Source organism: Lytechinus variegatus, chromosome 18, assembly GCF_018143015.1.
Source record: "Lytechinus variegatus isolate NC3 chromosome 18, Lvar_3.0, whole genome shotgun sequence".
In the NCBI taxonomy this organism is placed as follows: domain Eukaryota; kingdom Metazoa; phylum Echinodermata; class Echinoidea; order Temnopleuroida; family Toxopneustidae; genus Lytechinus; species Lytechinus variegatus.
Window position 1 is genome coordinate 6,976,215 of NC_054757.1, and position 17,049 is coordinate 6,993,263.

Below are 17,049 nucleotides of genomic sequence, written 5' to 3' on the forward strand. Positions count from 1 at the left end.
TGCTTTGCGGCAAGCCCTGTGGTCGGAGAAAAGTCCAAATCGCCTTCAAGTTGCAGTCGATGATGACATCATTATTTGAATGTGTTTATAAAATGTTATAAACATTTCTTTGAAATTCGGATCGCTTTACTCACAACATCAAGCTCAATAACCAAAATCATTAGTAACAGTGACAATCATATTTCATAATTTTACTCTCCAGCGCAACAAACACCTTCAGACACAACAATATCCATGAAAGAAAAGCAAAATCCATTAATCACACCAAAAAAAAGACATCAATCACAACCAGCACCATTGCAATCCTTCATCACAAACAAATAATATATAAAGAGAAGCAAACTACATGTATTACCTCTGTTGAATTCTCTTTGATATACTTGTCAAGTTCCGCAACTATGAATTCACAAAGTACACAGTCTTCAGAGGCCTTGAGGGGTGGAAGCTTACTCTCTGAATAAATTATAAAAACAGAAATACATTTTCAAAAATAAATTCTGGAGCAATATGTCAGTGCAGTCAATGTAATACTTTTATATCTATTTCATCTGAAAAGTTATATATGAAATTATCAAGAATGAATGAGAAATATACTTATCCTTTGCATGGTGACCATTAAAAGGAAGTTGTTTGGTGGCATTTATATTTATCATTATAGTATAGAAAACAGAACCTAACACAAACTGTATTCAAACATTATTATTTAGCTTCAACATTACTCCCATATCAAGCAAACTGTCTGTGGTAGGCTACAATTAAACACGACACATAAAAAAATAATACCTATATACAAGTTTTCCTACTCACTCAGATCGTTCTTATTACCATCGCAGAGTCCGACATCTTTACAGAAAGTTGAAGGATCCAATTGGTCAATTACTAGCTGGACAAGGACATCACCGTAGATGGCCATAAAGGAGAGACACTGGGTGTTGATTGGGGATGGTAGATTGCCGCAGAGCAATTTCTCTACCTCTTGTTTTATCTCCTCCTGTAAATGACATAATTTACGGCAAAAATGATGATAAAATTCAGGGATTGCCATTCTAAGTGTGGTTCTACTGGGTCAAGAGCACCCACAAAAAATTGAATTGTGCAAGCATTTTCAAGATACATGCAACCGACTAATCATTTATTTTCTATGCCAGGGGTTATGACCATAACACATGTAGTACAGACAATGAAACAGGAATGGCATTTCCAGTCATTTTTTTTACAATTTCACCTTTTTAAATATTGATTTTCTGGTCATTTTTTTTCAGAGATTCATTTGTACAACATACACAGATAAAAATGTGGACGTTATAGCTCAGATTTTAAAAAGTAAATTCAACGTTAGCCAATGCCTTTCATATCCAATAACCAAACACAGGTTTCTTTATACAAGGCAGGAAATTTAACTATATTTTATTCAGTCATTTTGGCCAGTATTCTGAGTCAGGTTTAACTTACACCAAGGTCTAGCTCTGTGATAAAATAATGGGTAGTCAAAATTTCGGTTACATTATGCTCTTTCGTAAGTCTTTGATCGTGAAGACAACTATCTTATTTATCTTTCAAAAAAGTTATGAATGAATTGAGAGTCAAATGAGCTCATAGTTTGAACCTCTACGGTTAGGGATTTGTGCAACTAATAGCTATCTACTGTTAAACCACAACTTTAAACCAGAGTTCAAATTAAACCTGATTTCGGAATACATGCCTTTGAGATCAATTCTTTTTGTTGCTAACCATGGATATTCTGATACAGAAGATGTTAAAACACCAAATTGTCTCTAGAAACCTTTTCACAAAGCACAGAATGGAAGTACATGTATCTCATACTAACCTTGGATTTGTTTGATGATAAAATGGTCTCCAGTTCACCAACACCGATTTCACATAAGGTGCAGAAGGTATCGTCTCTGGGGAGCTTCAAGAGCACCTCCTTCAGATCTGTTTAATAAAAATAATAACGCAGTTCTTGTATAGCGCGTATCACATTATGTCATAACATCCCTATGCGCTTCCAAAGGACTTGGATATTGTTAACCTGGCTTTAGCCCCGCAGCCTTCTACAGCGCGGTGGCATTTCAAGGAATAAATTCCTGCCAGGTACCCATTCACCTCACCTGGGCAGAGTGCAGCACAATGTGGATGAATTTCTTGCTGAAGGAAATTACGCCATGGCTGGGATTTGATCCCACGACCCTCTGTTTCAAAGTCAGAAGACTAATCCACAGTGCTTGATGGAATAATAACAACAATAATGCGCTTTTATATAGCACTTAATACATCGGAACGACGTGTCTAAGCGGATTCAATCAGTCATTCCCGCACACAATGTGTGCACATCCTCCACTCCCTGGGGAGTATTCCAGTCAGTTGCCGGTGAGCGCACACAGTACTTGACAAGCTACAATGACTTTCACATCCTACCGGGTACCCATTTAGCACCTGGGTCGACAGTGGCAAAGTGTGGATTAACGCCTTGCAAAAGGACGCGAGACCGCGGTGGGATTCGAACACATGACCCTCTGTTTACAAGGCGAGAGTCAGAACCACTACACCACGGCTCCTCCACACTCAATAATATCAATAATAAAATACCTTTTTTACATTCAGTAGTGTTGGGTGATCACACTCGTTTTTGTCAGTCAGTGTTTTGAACAAAATATGCATTGCAATAATGATCTTTAACTGGTTATTGTCAAACATCAATCGATTGAAAACTTTTGTATTAAACTGCCTGGACATCTATTACAGACAATTAATTCCATGATAGAATTGATAAAAAGAGTGGCATCCCTGATTCATGTATACCTTCTTTTTAAACCTTAAATAAAAATTTCTTCATCTATTACTGACTGGTCTTGTGATTCCCAGAGTAGGGCTTGATTTACACCAAGGCCACCAAAGTTCATGGCCTCCAATGCCCTCAGAATGGCCTTGATGGCCTTCCAAATATTTGTAGACTAGAGGGAAGAATAAGTGCCCCTTATGCCTGAGGCATTGGTGCCCTGTAGAAATCAAGTACACGTATCCCATTGAAAAATACATTTTACCATTGAGGCCCTTTCTTAATGGACATGAATGCCCCATAACTGTGAGCACCACCTCCCCTTCCCTTTAAGTGCCCCAATAAAATATGTCCATATCCCTTTGAATCCTTCATTCGAGCCCTGCCATAAGTTATTTCATAAGGCTGTTCGTTAGAGCTACTTTAAGAACGACTGGTGAACCCTTCTTACGCGCTAAACCATCGCCAATTCAATATACCATTTACCACAAGAAAGGATCACTAGTCGCTCTTAACCCTATCTAGGCCGGGGGGGGCCTCGGAGGCCCCCCTCAACGAATCGCGCGATATTTTCGCCGTGCGAAATTTTTTTACCACGCCGCTCGCTGACTTTTTACTTTCAAGTCTTGCGCAACTTTTGAGACCAATTTTGCGTCACCCGGGTACGTGGTTCTGAAATTACGCAACATTATGTAAGTGCATGTCAGACCGAAAATTGCTCAAAAACGTGATTTTGTGTACAAAGTCAATGCAAATTGTGTTTTCAACCAAAATTCATAAATGTATGATTATTTTTAGTTTTGCTAGTCTAAATGTATTCATTTTATGCTTTTTATGATCACAGAAGAGTCCCCAACAAATTTCATTGAAAAAACAATGAAAAACAAAAGGTCAAAAAAACAAAGAAATACATAAGAAATTGCAAAAAACAATATAATACATAAGAAAATGATTTGATATCACAATTTTTTTCATGTACACTTGCTAAGGACACCACAAAGAGTTTCTATACCAAAAAATAGTACATTTGGAGCTCTATTTAGGGAGTTAGAGGAAAAGTATGATTTCGCATACTAATTACGCATAAATTAGCATAATCACTTAATAGCGATTCGCATGAAATAAATTACTATACAATCTTGTAGATTATGTCCCAGGCAACCCGCGTGCCAATTTTCGGCGCGATCGCGCGGTCGACGGCCGAGATCTTAGGGGGGGCCTGGGAGGCCCCCCCCCCCGGCCATAGGAACTCCCAAAATACCCCGGCCTAGATAGGGTTAACTCTTAGCAGCTTTATGAAACACCCAACCAGGTTCAACAGGCAATGGATCAACATCTCACACTCAGAGGGACTTACGTTTCATAGGCTTCGAGTCCATGAGAGAGGTACATACACCGATTGTCTGGCAAACCTGCTCAGCACTCAAATTATCCAGGAAGAGATTGAATATCAGCGACCCGTAGGTTTCGATGTAATTGTGGCATTCCCTTCTCGTGTCGTTATCACTGAATACATTGCACAGTTCCGTTATGTCATCCAAGAACTCTTGCTGTCGGGTGAGAAATGGAAAATGTCAGAGGATCGTACTATCAAAAAACTTTTCATACATTCAGTCATATCAGAGGCAATATGTTCTTGAAATTCATCAAACTTTCACCATGGGTACACAAATACCTACAAAAAATAAGGATGTACAATTTTTGCCAAAATCAGTTTCATTCTTTATGATATCAGCTTCCAAATATTTTGGTCACTTGAAAATGGTATCGCATTACCAAAAGTTGTTTCTTTGTGGGAATAGTAGGAAAATAAAAAATATCACAGATCAGCTATTTTGACCTTATTTTGTTGTTTTGGGAAAATAAAGACTTTGAAAATGTGTTTTGGCCCTTTTCCATCATCTTTCTATTCAAATTCCCTTTGAATAATCCGTAGGCGCTTTGATACTCAACCTTACAAATAACAGTATTAATATATTTTCTTTATTACACATGTATTACAATGATACTACCTACCTCTGTCTCATTGTTATTGAATTCATAGAGGAAAGCACCAACAATCCATTTACAAAATGTGCATTCTTCGTCCGATGCCTTTGAGCTTGTTTTCTTAGGAACGATTGGTCGAGCCACTTGAAGGGTTGCCATAGGTTGAACTGCCACAAGAGAAATGGCTTTCTGGAATGACCAAAATGAGTGACAGAGGGAGAAGAGATGGATTTCAGAATGGATTTGGTGTGAGGAGGAAAGGGAAAGTCCCATGACAAGAAGAACGATCAGGGGAGGGTTTGATAAAGCTGTTCATAAAGTCGTGCGTAATTTTACGAACAACTTTATGAAACACTCCCAAATCCCTGGTGATCGTTTCTCAGGTACAAAACCAACATCAATGAAGTTTTGTGTATATCATTTAGACCAAGAAAGTTGTCGTAAAGCTTTACATGTATCTTTGTATGAGCTAAGTCGTTCTGTTCCACGTTCTATTTGTCTAATCGGCACTTGGTCTAATTGCCAGTTCTGGTAACCACTGGGCTAATGTTCACTTGTCTAATAATCATAAGGTGATTATACAGTGCGTATCAAAAAAAAGTTTACACTTTGAAAAAGCTCTGGGAATTAAAAAATATACAACATGTTGGTATTTTTTTCACATATAATCTTGGGTTTGGGTCTCATCTATCCAATGAAAGTAAAAGTTTTGACAGAATGTTACACTTGAGTGAGCACTGTCCATTTTTGTAAAGCTCGCAGAAATCTGTTTGCGCAGAAATGCTCGTTTTCACGCAGTGTCAAGGGGAAAGGGCGAAATCAAACTTACCCTGCGATACATTTTTCCTACATTTCCCTTGCACTTTTAGTCGATTAAGATAAAACAGATACATCCAAGCATTTTTAAACAAATTTGCCACCCAAATTGAAATTTCAACACTTAGTAAGCGCAAGTTTTACCCTTTTTGTGCCAGCTGGATCTGAGGACATAACTGAATCTGAAAAAAAAAATTACATCAGACATCTCCAGCACTTTTTCACTAAGTTTTTATTATTTAAAGTGGGTTGACACTTCGTTTAATACTTGTTTCTCCACACTTTTCCCAAGCTTGACAATGATTAAGAAAATGGAAATGAAGTCTAATTCATTTTATGTAAATCACAGCTCAGTTTAAATCAAATGTCGTCTTGATGGCCTTGGTGTGTGGGGGAGTGGGGTGGGGTGCAATGCACTCTTCGAAGTGTATTGGGCAAGGAAACAAGTTAGAGGTAAAAGATATCTTCAAATCAATTTCACTTGCTAAATTCTACGTGTTCTTCATGATAAAGGTTTACTTTTATTCGCTTAGCTATTTCAAAGTTCTGCGCAAATCATTTTTCACTAACTTTTCAAAAGTAAGTGGTGCTCACTCAAGCGGAAATATTTTTCGAGTTATATCATCATTTGCTTAAATGGATTATACCAATGTTAAAATGTGGAAAAAATCTTCAGGATATTACAAATGTATAATTTTACAGGATATTTTCAAAGTGTAAACTTTTTTTTGATATGCACTGTATAGGTACAGTAGCTCATATTGTTAATCTCAAAGCTGGAGAGTCAAGTTTTACATTATCTGAATTGGTAACATAGGAGTGCCTTGATCACCTAACAAGGTGGATATGTGTGCAATATAAATACCCTATATTATTATTATTATTGCAAATTCTGTGTTCTTCTGTGTTATAAACACTAAATTCCATATTTTTTTCAGTGACATGTCTTAAACAAGTTTGATCAGCAGATAATATCTACTGATGCACGGTTTAATTCTTATTGGATTTCCATGAATTTTCACTTTTTTTACACAATCCAGACATGAGACGCCTGAAATTGTGTATCTGTGAAATTCTGTGAAATTGTTTTTGTAGTCTAAATCGCAGAACACTAGGAACTCTGCTCTATAAAATTAATATATAGCATTTCCTGAACACTGCTGGGTACCAATTCACCTCACCTGGGTTGAGTGCAGCATAATGCGGGTATAATTCTTGCTGAAGGAAAGCACACCATGGCTAGGATTCGAACCCATGCCCCTCTGATTGAAAGACAAGAGTCATAACCACTAGGCCATGACACCCCCACAAATGATTTAAAATTCTTAATCTGCAAAGATATGTCTGGGCCAGAGGACTTGCTGGACACACTTACCGTGGCTGGAGCAGTATTACCAGGGCAGAGACCGATTTCTGTGCAAACGGTGTTGGGATCCTGACAAGATAGGAATCACAATATAAAAATCATGTTCAGAGGAATTTTCTAATTGTGATATTCTTTCAGAGATGTTATTGTAATGGGAACTGAACTCCAAAGAACCTCTTCAGCAGGATAACTTTATCATCACCATAAACATGATTCAATTCTAGAATATTTTTGAAAAAAAAAATTCAAATACGACATGAAGAATGATAAAATAGTGTCCATGAAATGGAGGATATCAAAACAACACAGTAATCTAACTATATCAGAGGAAGAAGAAAAGAAAGAAGAGGAAAAACAGAAAAAGAAGATGGAGGAGATGTAGGAAAAATTACAAATAATAAAGAAGAATAAAGAAAAGAAAAAGCAGTAGAAGAAAAAATAAGTATAACAAATTAAATCTTTTAATAGAACAATTAAAATGGTGATAGTTCACAAGGACCTAAATAAAATATGTTTAAAATGGGGTGGAGATGCGTAAAACAACCTACCAGTTCTGCCTCAAGGTATGAAAAAGCAGCAGGTCCATACGTCTTCACCAATAGTACACATTCCGCTTGAAGACTTCCAGCTATTGAACATAGGCTCTGGACCTGAGCTAAGATCTCATTCTGTTAATACAAAACATATTTCAACAAAATTGAAAAATAATCTTGACATACAAATTCATTTGAAATATCAGAGCTAGTCAATCTTCCTTATTTAATGTACTGAAATCATTTTTATTAAATTATTTTTATTCAAACTTCATAAATGTGCACATTCTGCATGAAGACTTTCAGTACTAAGCATAGTCTCTCCACCTTAGTAAAGATCTCATCTAAGTATCAAATTAGCTCATTCAGCTCAATCAAAACAAACTATTCACATATTGAATACATAAAGATTTTAATGAAACATCACACAGCCCTTACTTTTTAAATAATAATTTTTTTTTAAGGTCAAGTCCACCCCAGCAAAATGTTGATTTGAATAAATAGGGCAAAATCGAACAAGCGTAACACTGAAAATGTCATCAAAATCGGATGTAAAATAGAAAAGTTATGGCATTTTAAAATTTCGCTTATTTTTCACAAAACAGTGATATGCACAAATCAGTGACATGCAATATGAGTTAGTCGATGATGTCGATCACTCACTATTTATTTTGTTTTTATTGTTTGAATTCTACAATATTTTATTTTTTACAGATTTGACCATAGGGACCAACTTGACTGAATCATATAGTATTAAACAATGCTAATTCCACATGTTCAGGGAGGAATTAATCACTATTTCACTTGACAATGAGGAGAAAATTTGATTATTTCACATTTCATATAATACAATACAAAAGAAAAAGTGAGTGGATGACGTCATCAGTCTCCTCATTTGCATACCAAACAGGATGTGCATATAACTATTTTGTGAAATTAAGCAAAACTTTAAAATGTCATAACTTTCTCATTTTACATCCGATTTTGATGAAATTTTCAGTGTTATGCTTGTTGGATTTTTCTCTTTATATTCCAATCAACTTTTTGTTGGGGTGGACTTGTCCTTTAAATATATATCAGCCTTACTTTTTTTATAGATATCAATAAACGCAATTTATAAGGCACCATATCCATCTCATTAGAGATGCTCAAGGCGCACAAGTAAAGGGCAGAGCACACACATACAAAGGAAAACATTAATATAATAAAATCATACATAAAAAGGAATCTGTTAGAGTTTAGCTACTTGAGCATAGACTCTCAACTGAGCCAAAATCTCACTGCTTATAAACAAAATATAAAATTAAAACAGAGCATTGTGGCATGATCCTGATTCAAGCTACAATGTAATCTAAGCTTCACTTTCAACCAACCAGAAAGGATGTAGAATAAAGAAAGTGATATATATGCACTGTAGAAAAGAAAACACAAGTACCTCAAAAGTCTGGTTGCTAAGCAATGTAACAACATCAGTAAGAAGGTTTTTGCAGTCGCTGCAAAATTGTGGGTCTGTCTTGGTCTGCAAAGGATGATAGATAGAAAAACAGAAATGGATCAAAATATTAAAATCTATGTGTATGTGGTAATTGAAAGGGGGAGGGAACTGACCAATGCCTAGCCTTTGACAAGGCCTTGTGACTTGTCTATATTCCTCATCAAGCAGTTGCTGACAGGAGACTAGCGACCGACGAAGAGAATTGGCACGACCCTAGTGAGCGCAAGATGAAGTGATTTAGTCTCGAGGCCTATAGGAACCTGGATAAGACGTGAATGTATAATTTATTCATGATCATGCTGATGCGCTAATCCGTACCGTCAGTGTTCATGACGTCGTGGGAACGAGAACGTTCGCTTCTGTGGTACGGGTCCTACAGGGTTCATTGATGCGAACGATATGCTTGCTGATCGGCCGTTACCTGAGAGGCAGCAATCACAAGTCAGAAACAATGGTTAACATAAGAAATCATAGTCAGGTTCCTATAAAAGGCCCTATGACTGGGCTCACAACCACTGCATTCTTCCAGCCTTACACAGTCTTTTTTTTTCCTGTCGGTAGACATTTGATATAAATATCATGATAGATACAGGTCCTTGTTTAAAGGCTAACCAAAATCGTGTGTGGTTTCTTTTTGACTCTGCATTATGAATAGCAAATCTGGAAATATACCTTTTGATGCAGATAATACATTGGCCTATAATGTTATCTCTACAGAGAAAATAAATACAGGTCCTTGTTTAAAGGCTAACCAAAATCATATGTGGTTTTTTTTTGGCTGTGCATTATGAATAGCAAATCTGGAAATCTACCTTTTGATGCAGATAATACATTGGCCTATAATGTTATTTCTACAGAGAAAATACATACAGGTCCTTGGCTAACCAAAATCATGTGTGCTTTTTTTTTGGCTGTGCATTATGAATAGCAAATCTGGAAATATACCTTTTGATGCAGATAATACATTGGCCTATAATGTTATTTCTACAGAGAAAATAAATGTTTTGATATCAATATTCATTTTTTTTTGTAATTGGCAACACAATAATTGTGGAATAAATATGTTGTATAGTTACTTATTGCGTTATAAATTGAGTGGGCCTATTTTAGAAGACTATACTGCGGGGAATGTTGCATTATGGCTCAAGAACCTTGCCACATTCGAGAAGTTGAAATGGGCCAATACATGGCTGCTGGCTCTCATTGCAAGAAAAAAAAATCTTTACTTACAAGTGCAACCACGGGGGCAGAACCGCCTGGGCACAACTGAATAGCTGTGCATGCCGTAGTGGGATCCTAAAATGAGAAATAAAATAAAACAAAGCCATAGCAACGTGTTAGAGGATTATTCCATACAAGTTTGACGCTTCTTTGTTCATGGTTTTTTGTAATTGAAATAAATAAAATGAGCTGAACTGAACTGTTTCACTCACTTTTATGTGAACGTCAATTGACAATCATTTTTGTGAAATAGTTACAACCTACGGGCTGTAAGAGACTCTTGTTTAAAAAAATAACATTGGGCTCAGAAGGTTCTGTAGCCTCTGCCAGTGGTCTTTGACCTTTTGATAACCTTCAGTTCACGAAGAGAGTTCTCAAATTTCTTCACAGCTAGGCAAATATTAAAGGCTGTGCACAGATATAGGCCATAATAGCTACTACTTCAAAAAATAAAAATATCACAGAATAAGATTTATACCCTGCAATAATAGCAGGGCCCGCTGGGAGAACAGTTTTCGGAACTGAAGTGGCTACCCTGGGTAAATATACCATTATTATTATTATCATTATCATCATCATCATCATTGATCATCATTATCAAAAGTGGAGCAGTTAAGATAGGTGTAACTTCTCTAATAGACCTACCAACTCAGAGGCAATGATAGCAAAGACTTGGGGTGCGTATGTCTGGATCAGAAGTTTACACTCGGCTTCGAAGCTTCCAAAATTGACGCACAGGCCTTCCAATTCGGTCATTATCCCTTGCTGTTATTAAAGATAGGATTTAGACAAATACAACATGTTAGCAAGTGGATTTGACTTGAGGACTTATAGCGAAAGGGCATTCTTTACCTGTGGGTTGTTTCAATATGCTGGTCGTTAGTTACCCACAATTTTTAAGACAGTAATGATAAAATGCAGCACTTATATAGTGCTTAATACAATGTTTCAAAGCGCTGCATACTATTTCCCGGCTTTTAGCACAGCTACCCTGATCGGACGCTCGAGCAGTTAAGGAATTTCTTCCTACCAGGTACCCATTTACTACACCTGGGTGGAGAGTGGCAAATGTAGATTAATGCCTTGCCAAAGATTGTCTGGTGGCCCTTTCTTTCTTGTGCTACATGATATACTGCAAAATTATCAATTGGTGTTGATTTGGCTTCCAAGAAAGGATTACCAATCGTTTATAAAGTACACTGCAAGTCCATGAACAGGGACAAAGGACTACTAAAGAATAAAATATAAGGACATTGCTAACATTTCTACACTATCCTATGGGTAAACTCACACAGGGTCAGGATTGCTGAAGATTTCTTTTTTCTTTTCCCAAAATAGGGACTGTCCATGTTAAATAGGAACAGCTGGCAAGTTACAGTATACTCTGTCCCATTTGTATGTGCAAAGACAAATGCCAGTTGTGGTAATGATTACAAAATGAGTTCATACATAATCCAATCAAATGAACATCCGAACATCATATGTCTAAAAAAAAAATTGCACAAAGATTCTGGAAGAAATTGTGTAAATTGCAGAGAAGTTCGCAAAACGAGAATGAAATTCAAGCACGATGTTGGGTCTAATTGTATGATGTCATACACTGACCAAAATAATCATCCTTCAATATGTTCAGAAATTTATTTGATATGAAGTTTATACCTCGAAACTTTGGTTGCTCAGCAAGGCTTGAATATCACCCATGAATTTTTTGCAGTCATCACAAAATTCTGAATCACCACTGATCTATATAGAGAGAAAGAGAGAGAGAGAAAGTGAAAGATTATTATTTGCTTACATCATACAATCTTAAAAGGAACAATCAATAATTATCTGTGGATGGGGGCTCCCTAACTTAGATGTATAATGCCAGTAATAGGAAGATGTAGGTCCTTATATAGAGCATGGGGGAAGGTACATGTACTTGCCGGGCAACCTGGGGCCGATTCATAAAGCTGTTCGTAAGTTAAGAGCGACTTTAAGAACGACTGGTGAACCTTTCTTACGCACTAAACCATCACCAATGAACATTTTGGTACATATCATTTACCAAGAGAAAGGATCACCAGTCATTCATAAAGTTGTTCGTAAGATACGAATGACTTTACGCACGACTGGTGATCCTTTCTTGTGCGATGTGATATCCCTATATAATTGATTTATGACCTGAGAACATGTTCCAGTCGTGTGTAAAGTTGTGCGAAACTTTACAAACAGCTTCATGAAAGACCCACCAGCTTCTAAGATCTTTTCAGTCTGCCAGGGGGCAATTCTAACTGGCGTTAGAATTGGCATTTTAGCAAGAAACAGATAGAGAAGTGCAAAGTATGAGAAGGAAATATACACTCAGCAAAAAAAGTTCTTGGACACTTATAAAAGTTGAAATATTCCATATAGATATTTGATTAAAGGCAAATTATTGTATGCCAACATGACCAGACAACATTCCTCTTCCAGTATGACATGACATTTTCATGTGAACAGTCATGCATGCCATTGGGTGGTTAAATGCTTTAAATAGCAATGTCAGTAAAAGAAAATTGCAAGAAATGGATAAATCAGTTTATTGCTGGTAACAGGCATTAAACAATAGAATTGACCCCCTTGATATCTGTCATATTTGTGAATAACATAAAGTAAACCATTCTTAAAAAATAATGACAATGACGGATAAGACATGAATATGAGAAGCCCATTTGGGTAGAAATAAAATAAGATAAACATCAACCGTTAATTAATAACCAATAAAGAATTTACCTTCAATGGACTCACACCTGGACACAACTTGATTTCAGTGCACAACACCTTTGGCTCCTACAAAATAGTGTAAATTTAGAAAAAATGACAATTTATTTTAAAAAGATGAATGTATACACATTCAGCATTGCAAAATACCATTAAGGCCTTAGTATGAATACTTTTGGTAATTTAGGGACCTGTAACAATTAATGGATGGCAATTTGCAATGAGAAAGTGTCACAGAAGGCCCCAAGCACAACACCATTGTGTATTAATAAGTAAATACAATGGCAATTACATGTAAGTACCCAACACATCTGAAAAATTACCCACATGCATGCCACATCAAAAAACTCTTTTTTTTAGCAAATTTTGATCGTTCCACAGGACTTTTCCCTTAACATATTACCATTTAACTGTCCTTTTCATGACAACACAGTATACTGCACATTGAAAAAATTATATTTCACATCTTGCACTCCAGGACCAAGGAGTCTCACAAGCATTCGCAAAGACTCACAAAGTAGTTTTATCAGGAAAGTTTCCAACGGACTGACCAACCAAATGACAGACTACCATACTCACTGACTGCCCACCCACAACAAACTCAATCATACACCAATTGCAACATAATTGATATGAACTTTGTTTAGTGAGGTAAAATAAATTGAAAGTGAATTGAAAATCACAAATCAAAATCATTATAATCGTCATCACAGTCATCATGGTCCTAACCTTCATCATCACTCATCACTCATCATCGTCATCATCATCACCATCACCCTCACCATCACCACCATCATCATCATCATCACCATCATCATCATCATCATCAACACCACCACTATCATCATCATCATCATCACCATCATCATCATCATCATCACCACCATCATCATCATCATTATCATCATCACCATCACCAGCATCACCATCATCATCATCATTACCATCACCATCATCATCATCATCATCACCATCATCATCATCATCATCACCACCACCATCATCATCATCATTATCATCATCACCATCACCAGCATCACCATCATCATCATCATTACCATCACCATCATCATCATCACCACCACCATCATCATCATCATTATCATCATCACCATCACCAGCATCATCATCATCATTACCAATCACCATCACCATCACCATCATCATCATCATCACCACCAATATCATCAAAATCACACAAAGTCATCATCATCCTAATCATGATCACAATCAACATCGCCATCACTTACAAAGTATGTAAGAATAAGATTGATGATCATGGGAGTGTAGGTTTTCACCAGAGACTTGCACTGAAGTGAGAGGATGGATGGGAGATTGGCACAAACAAGAGAATCCAGCTCTTGAACAATGAAATTCTGCAATTAAAGAAATTTACCTCATTTACCACAAAGATAAGTTCCAAAAATTCATATTCGTGTGTAACTTGTGAGTATTAAAGTAACTACAAACCAACAGCCTTGAAAATCACCACCTTAACTACTGAATTACATCAGGGCCAGTATTTAATTTAATAATTTTAAGTATTTTAATCAGTATTCTGCTTAAAACCATCTTTGGTAATCAGTTAAAATAATAGAACAATTTTTGCATAGCACATTACACCTTACAAATGTCTCGATGCGTGTTGGGAATAAGAAGAAAAGGTGAGGGAAAGCCGCTGGTAGTGCTTTGATGATATTATTTTCAGTTATTGTATATTTGGCTTAGTATTTTGTTCAAATCTAAGTCCGCCACATACTTGGCTAAGTCTGGCTTGCATGCAGTTTACAAATGTACATACGCGATGTTAACCATGCTGCGTACAGCTGGATACACACATTGCGCATTGTTTGACTTGGTTGTGACGTCACAATGGTTATTACTAAGTATTTTGCTTGAAATTGGATTGAAAAAGTATTAATACTAAAAAGGGAATTGAATACAAGCATTTTGCTAATCCAGGTAAGATGCCAAGAAATTTACTTAGTCAATCAAAACTTTGAATTGAATACTGGTCAGGTACTCGGCTACGTATGTTAAAGTTATTCTTAACTTAACTCTTAACATGCCAAATGAATTTTTGTTGAAAATACAGATGTTCATTTTGATCTTTGAAATAATGGCCTGTATTCTGAAGTCGGGTTCAATATAAACTCAGGTTTAAGTTGTGGTTTATGTATGGGAAGCCAAAAGTATCAAAATTTTTTATTAAGTTGTATGTTTGTTAGGTTTACTGTGCTGTTTCCTGATTCATTGATGGTGAAGACAATCATCTGTTTATACTTCCACGACAATTACGAATAATTTGAGAGCCAAATGAGCTGAAGTATGATATCTCTACTGTTAGTGATTATGTATCAATTGGCTGTCCATACTGAAACCACAACTTTAAACCTGAGTTTAAGTTAAACCAGACTTCAGAATACGGGCCATTATGAAAAATCCTTGCTGGGTGTGATTGACTGAAAATTAATCCACAGACACAAGACAAGACATATGGTTATTTTGTAAAGCCAGCATTGCTGGCATTAAAGAGAAAATTAATCATTACAACTGTACAGATAATAAGTACAATTGCATGAAAACGTGTCTGTGGCACGCTAGTGAACGCTTACCTGGTTAGCCTGGCTTGATATGTATGTCTCGACGGCACCGACAACGTTTTGACAGAGGGTGCACACCTCAGGATTATTAACCCTTGGAGTCTATGGAATAAATGTAAGGTATCAAGAATTACTCCAATCTTGGGCATTAAAGATACATTCTTTTATTACAATAAGTCAATATTCAAGTTCATTTACTAAAACCAATATAACATACCAGTCTAGTACAAAGCATAATGTATAACATAAGATGGTTAGGACCAACGAGAAGCTTGTGAAAATTGGAACGTTACAGAGCTGCCAACCTGAACAAGAACATTTAAGTATTTTTAAAGCTGAAAATCAGTATTTTGGCAAGGAAATCAGTATCTTCAAAGAAATACCATAGGACAACACATAAAACTGAAACTTGAGAGATCAGTATTTTGCATGAAACCATCAGTATTCTTCTCATTTTTCAGTACTAAATACGGAAAATCCGTACTACTTGGCAGCTCTGCCTTTACAGACAATGGTGAACCATGACGTCGCATTTCAGAAAACAATCATGGCCTTTCAAATCTTCTGACCAAATTCAACATCATGACAATTTTAGATGAATTCCATCTTTTTTTCATTCTGGATCAAAATTAATTAACTGAACAATAACAGGAGAGAGAGAGAGGCAAACAAATAAAGAGGAAGCTAGCAAGACAGCAAGATGTGTGAACAGAGAAAGAAGACAAGAGGACAGAGACAAAATAATTAATTATCCAAGCCCACTGAGGGTCATGGCCTCCACTGCCCTCAGAAATGGCCTTCATGCCCATCCAAATATTTGTAGAATGAAGGCCAAATTAAGTGCCCTTTATGCCTGTGGTTCATGTGTCTCATTGAAAAGGATATTTTACTATCGATACCCTTTTTAAAATTGCCTTGGATACCCCCCCACCCCAAGTGAGCACCACATTCCCTTTCTTTGTAATGCCCTTTTAAAAGAAATATGACCTTGCCTCTTTGAATTTTTAATTTGAGTCATGTAATGAAGATTTTTTAACAAAGAGAGAAAAGAGGGACAAGGATTGACTTCCTGGGATCTTCTCATTCATACCTTAAATTTCAAGTGCGTCTCTGCGGGGCAGAAGTCAATGGTGGAACAGATCTGATCAGGATTCTGTACGAATCGAAGATATGAAAATATATTCTTTATGTGTACATCAATCAAATACAGAAAATATATTTATGAGTACATACAATCAAATACAGAAAATAAATCTTGTATTGGCCTATGAGAATGAAGAAAAACTTATAGTAATCAAGGATTAACAACTGATGGAACATAGACATTGTTCCTACTAAGGTACAATCTTATTCATCGAAGGCAGAAATGGTGGATATTATTGAAAAGCAAAGATAAAATTGTTAAAAGATGGAAATAATGGAGACGTAATACAAGTGATAAGCAGTATATTAACATGTAAAATGTTTAAAAAGATATTGAGAGTTGAATGTTTTCTTTATCATCA

General features: G+C 36.3%; 1 protein-coding gene across 1 annotated transcript in view; it reads right to left on the reverse strand.

Annotated features, from left to right (window-relative positions):
* LOC121431956 overlaps nucleotides 1–17,049 on the reverse strand; it is an 81,231-nt gene that overhangs the window by 19,065 nt on the left and 45,117 nt on the right. Inside the window, exons 21-35 of the mRNA XM_041629751.1 lie at nucleotides 16,635–16,697; nucleotides 15,557–15,646; nucleotides 14,192–14,317; nucleotides 12,954–13,010; nucleotides 11,859–11,942; nucleotides 10,845–10,964; nucleotides 10,209–10,274; nucleotides 8,919–9,002; nucleotides 7,499–7,618; nucleotides 6,960–7,019; nucleotides 4,796–4,957; nucleotides 4,137–4,329; nucleotides 1,829–1,935; nucleotides 808–991; nucleotides 356–453 (exon numbers count right to left, since the gene is read on the reverse strand). Of these exons, the coding sequence (XP_041485685.1) occupies nucleotides 356–453; nucleotides 808–991; nucleotides 1,829–1,935; nucleotides 4,137–4,329; nucleotides 4,796–4,957; nucleotides 6,960–7,019; nucleotides 7,499–7,618; nucleotides 8,919–9,002; nucleotides 10,209–10,274; nucleotides 10,845–10,964; nucleotides 11,859–11,942; nucleotides 12,954–13,010; nucleotides 14,192–14,317; nucleotides 15,557–15,646; nucleotides 16,635–16,697 (1,614 nt within the window). The remainder of the gene's footprint in view (nucleotides 1–355; nucleotides 454–807; nucleotides 992–1,828; nucleotides 1,936–4,136; nucleotides 4,330–4,795; nucleotides 4,958–6,959; nucleotides 7,020–7,498; nucleotides 7,619–8,918; nucleotides 9,003–10,208; nucleotides 10,275–10,844; nucleotides 10,965–11,858; nucleotides 11,943–12,953; nucleotides 13,011–14,191; nucleotides 14,318–15,556; nucleotides 15,647–16,634; nucleotides 16,698–17,049) is intronic.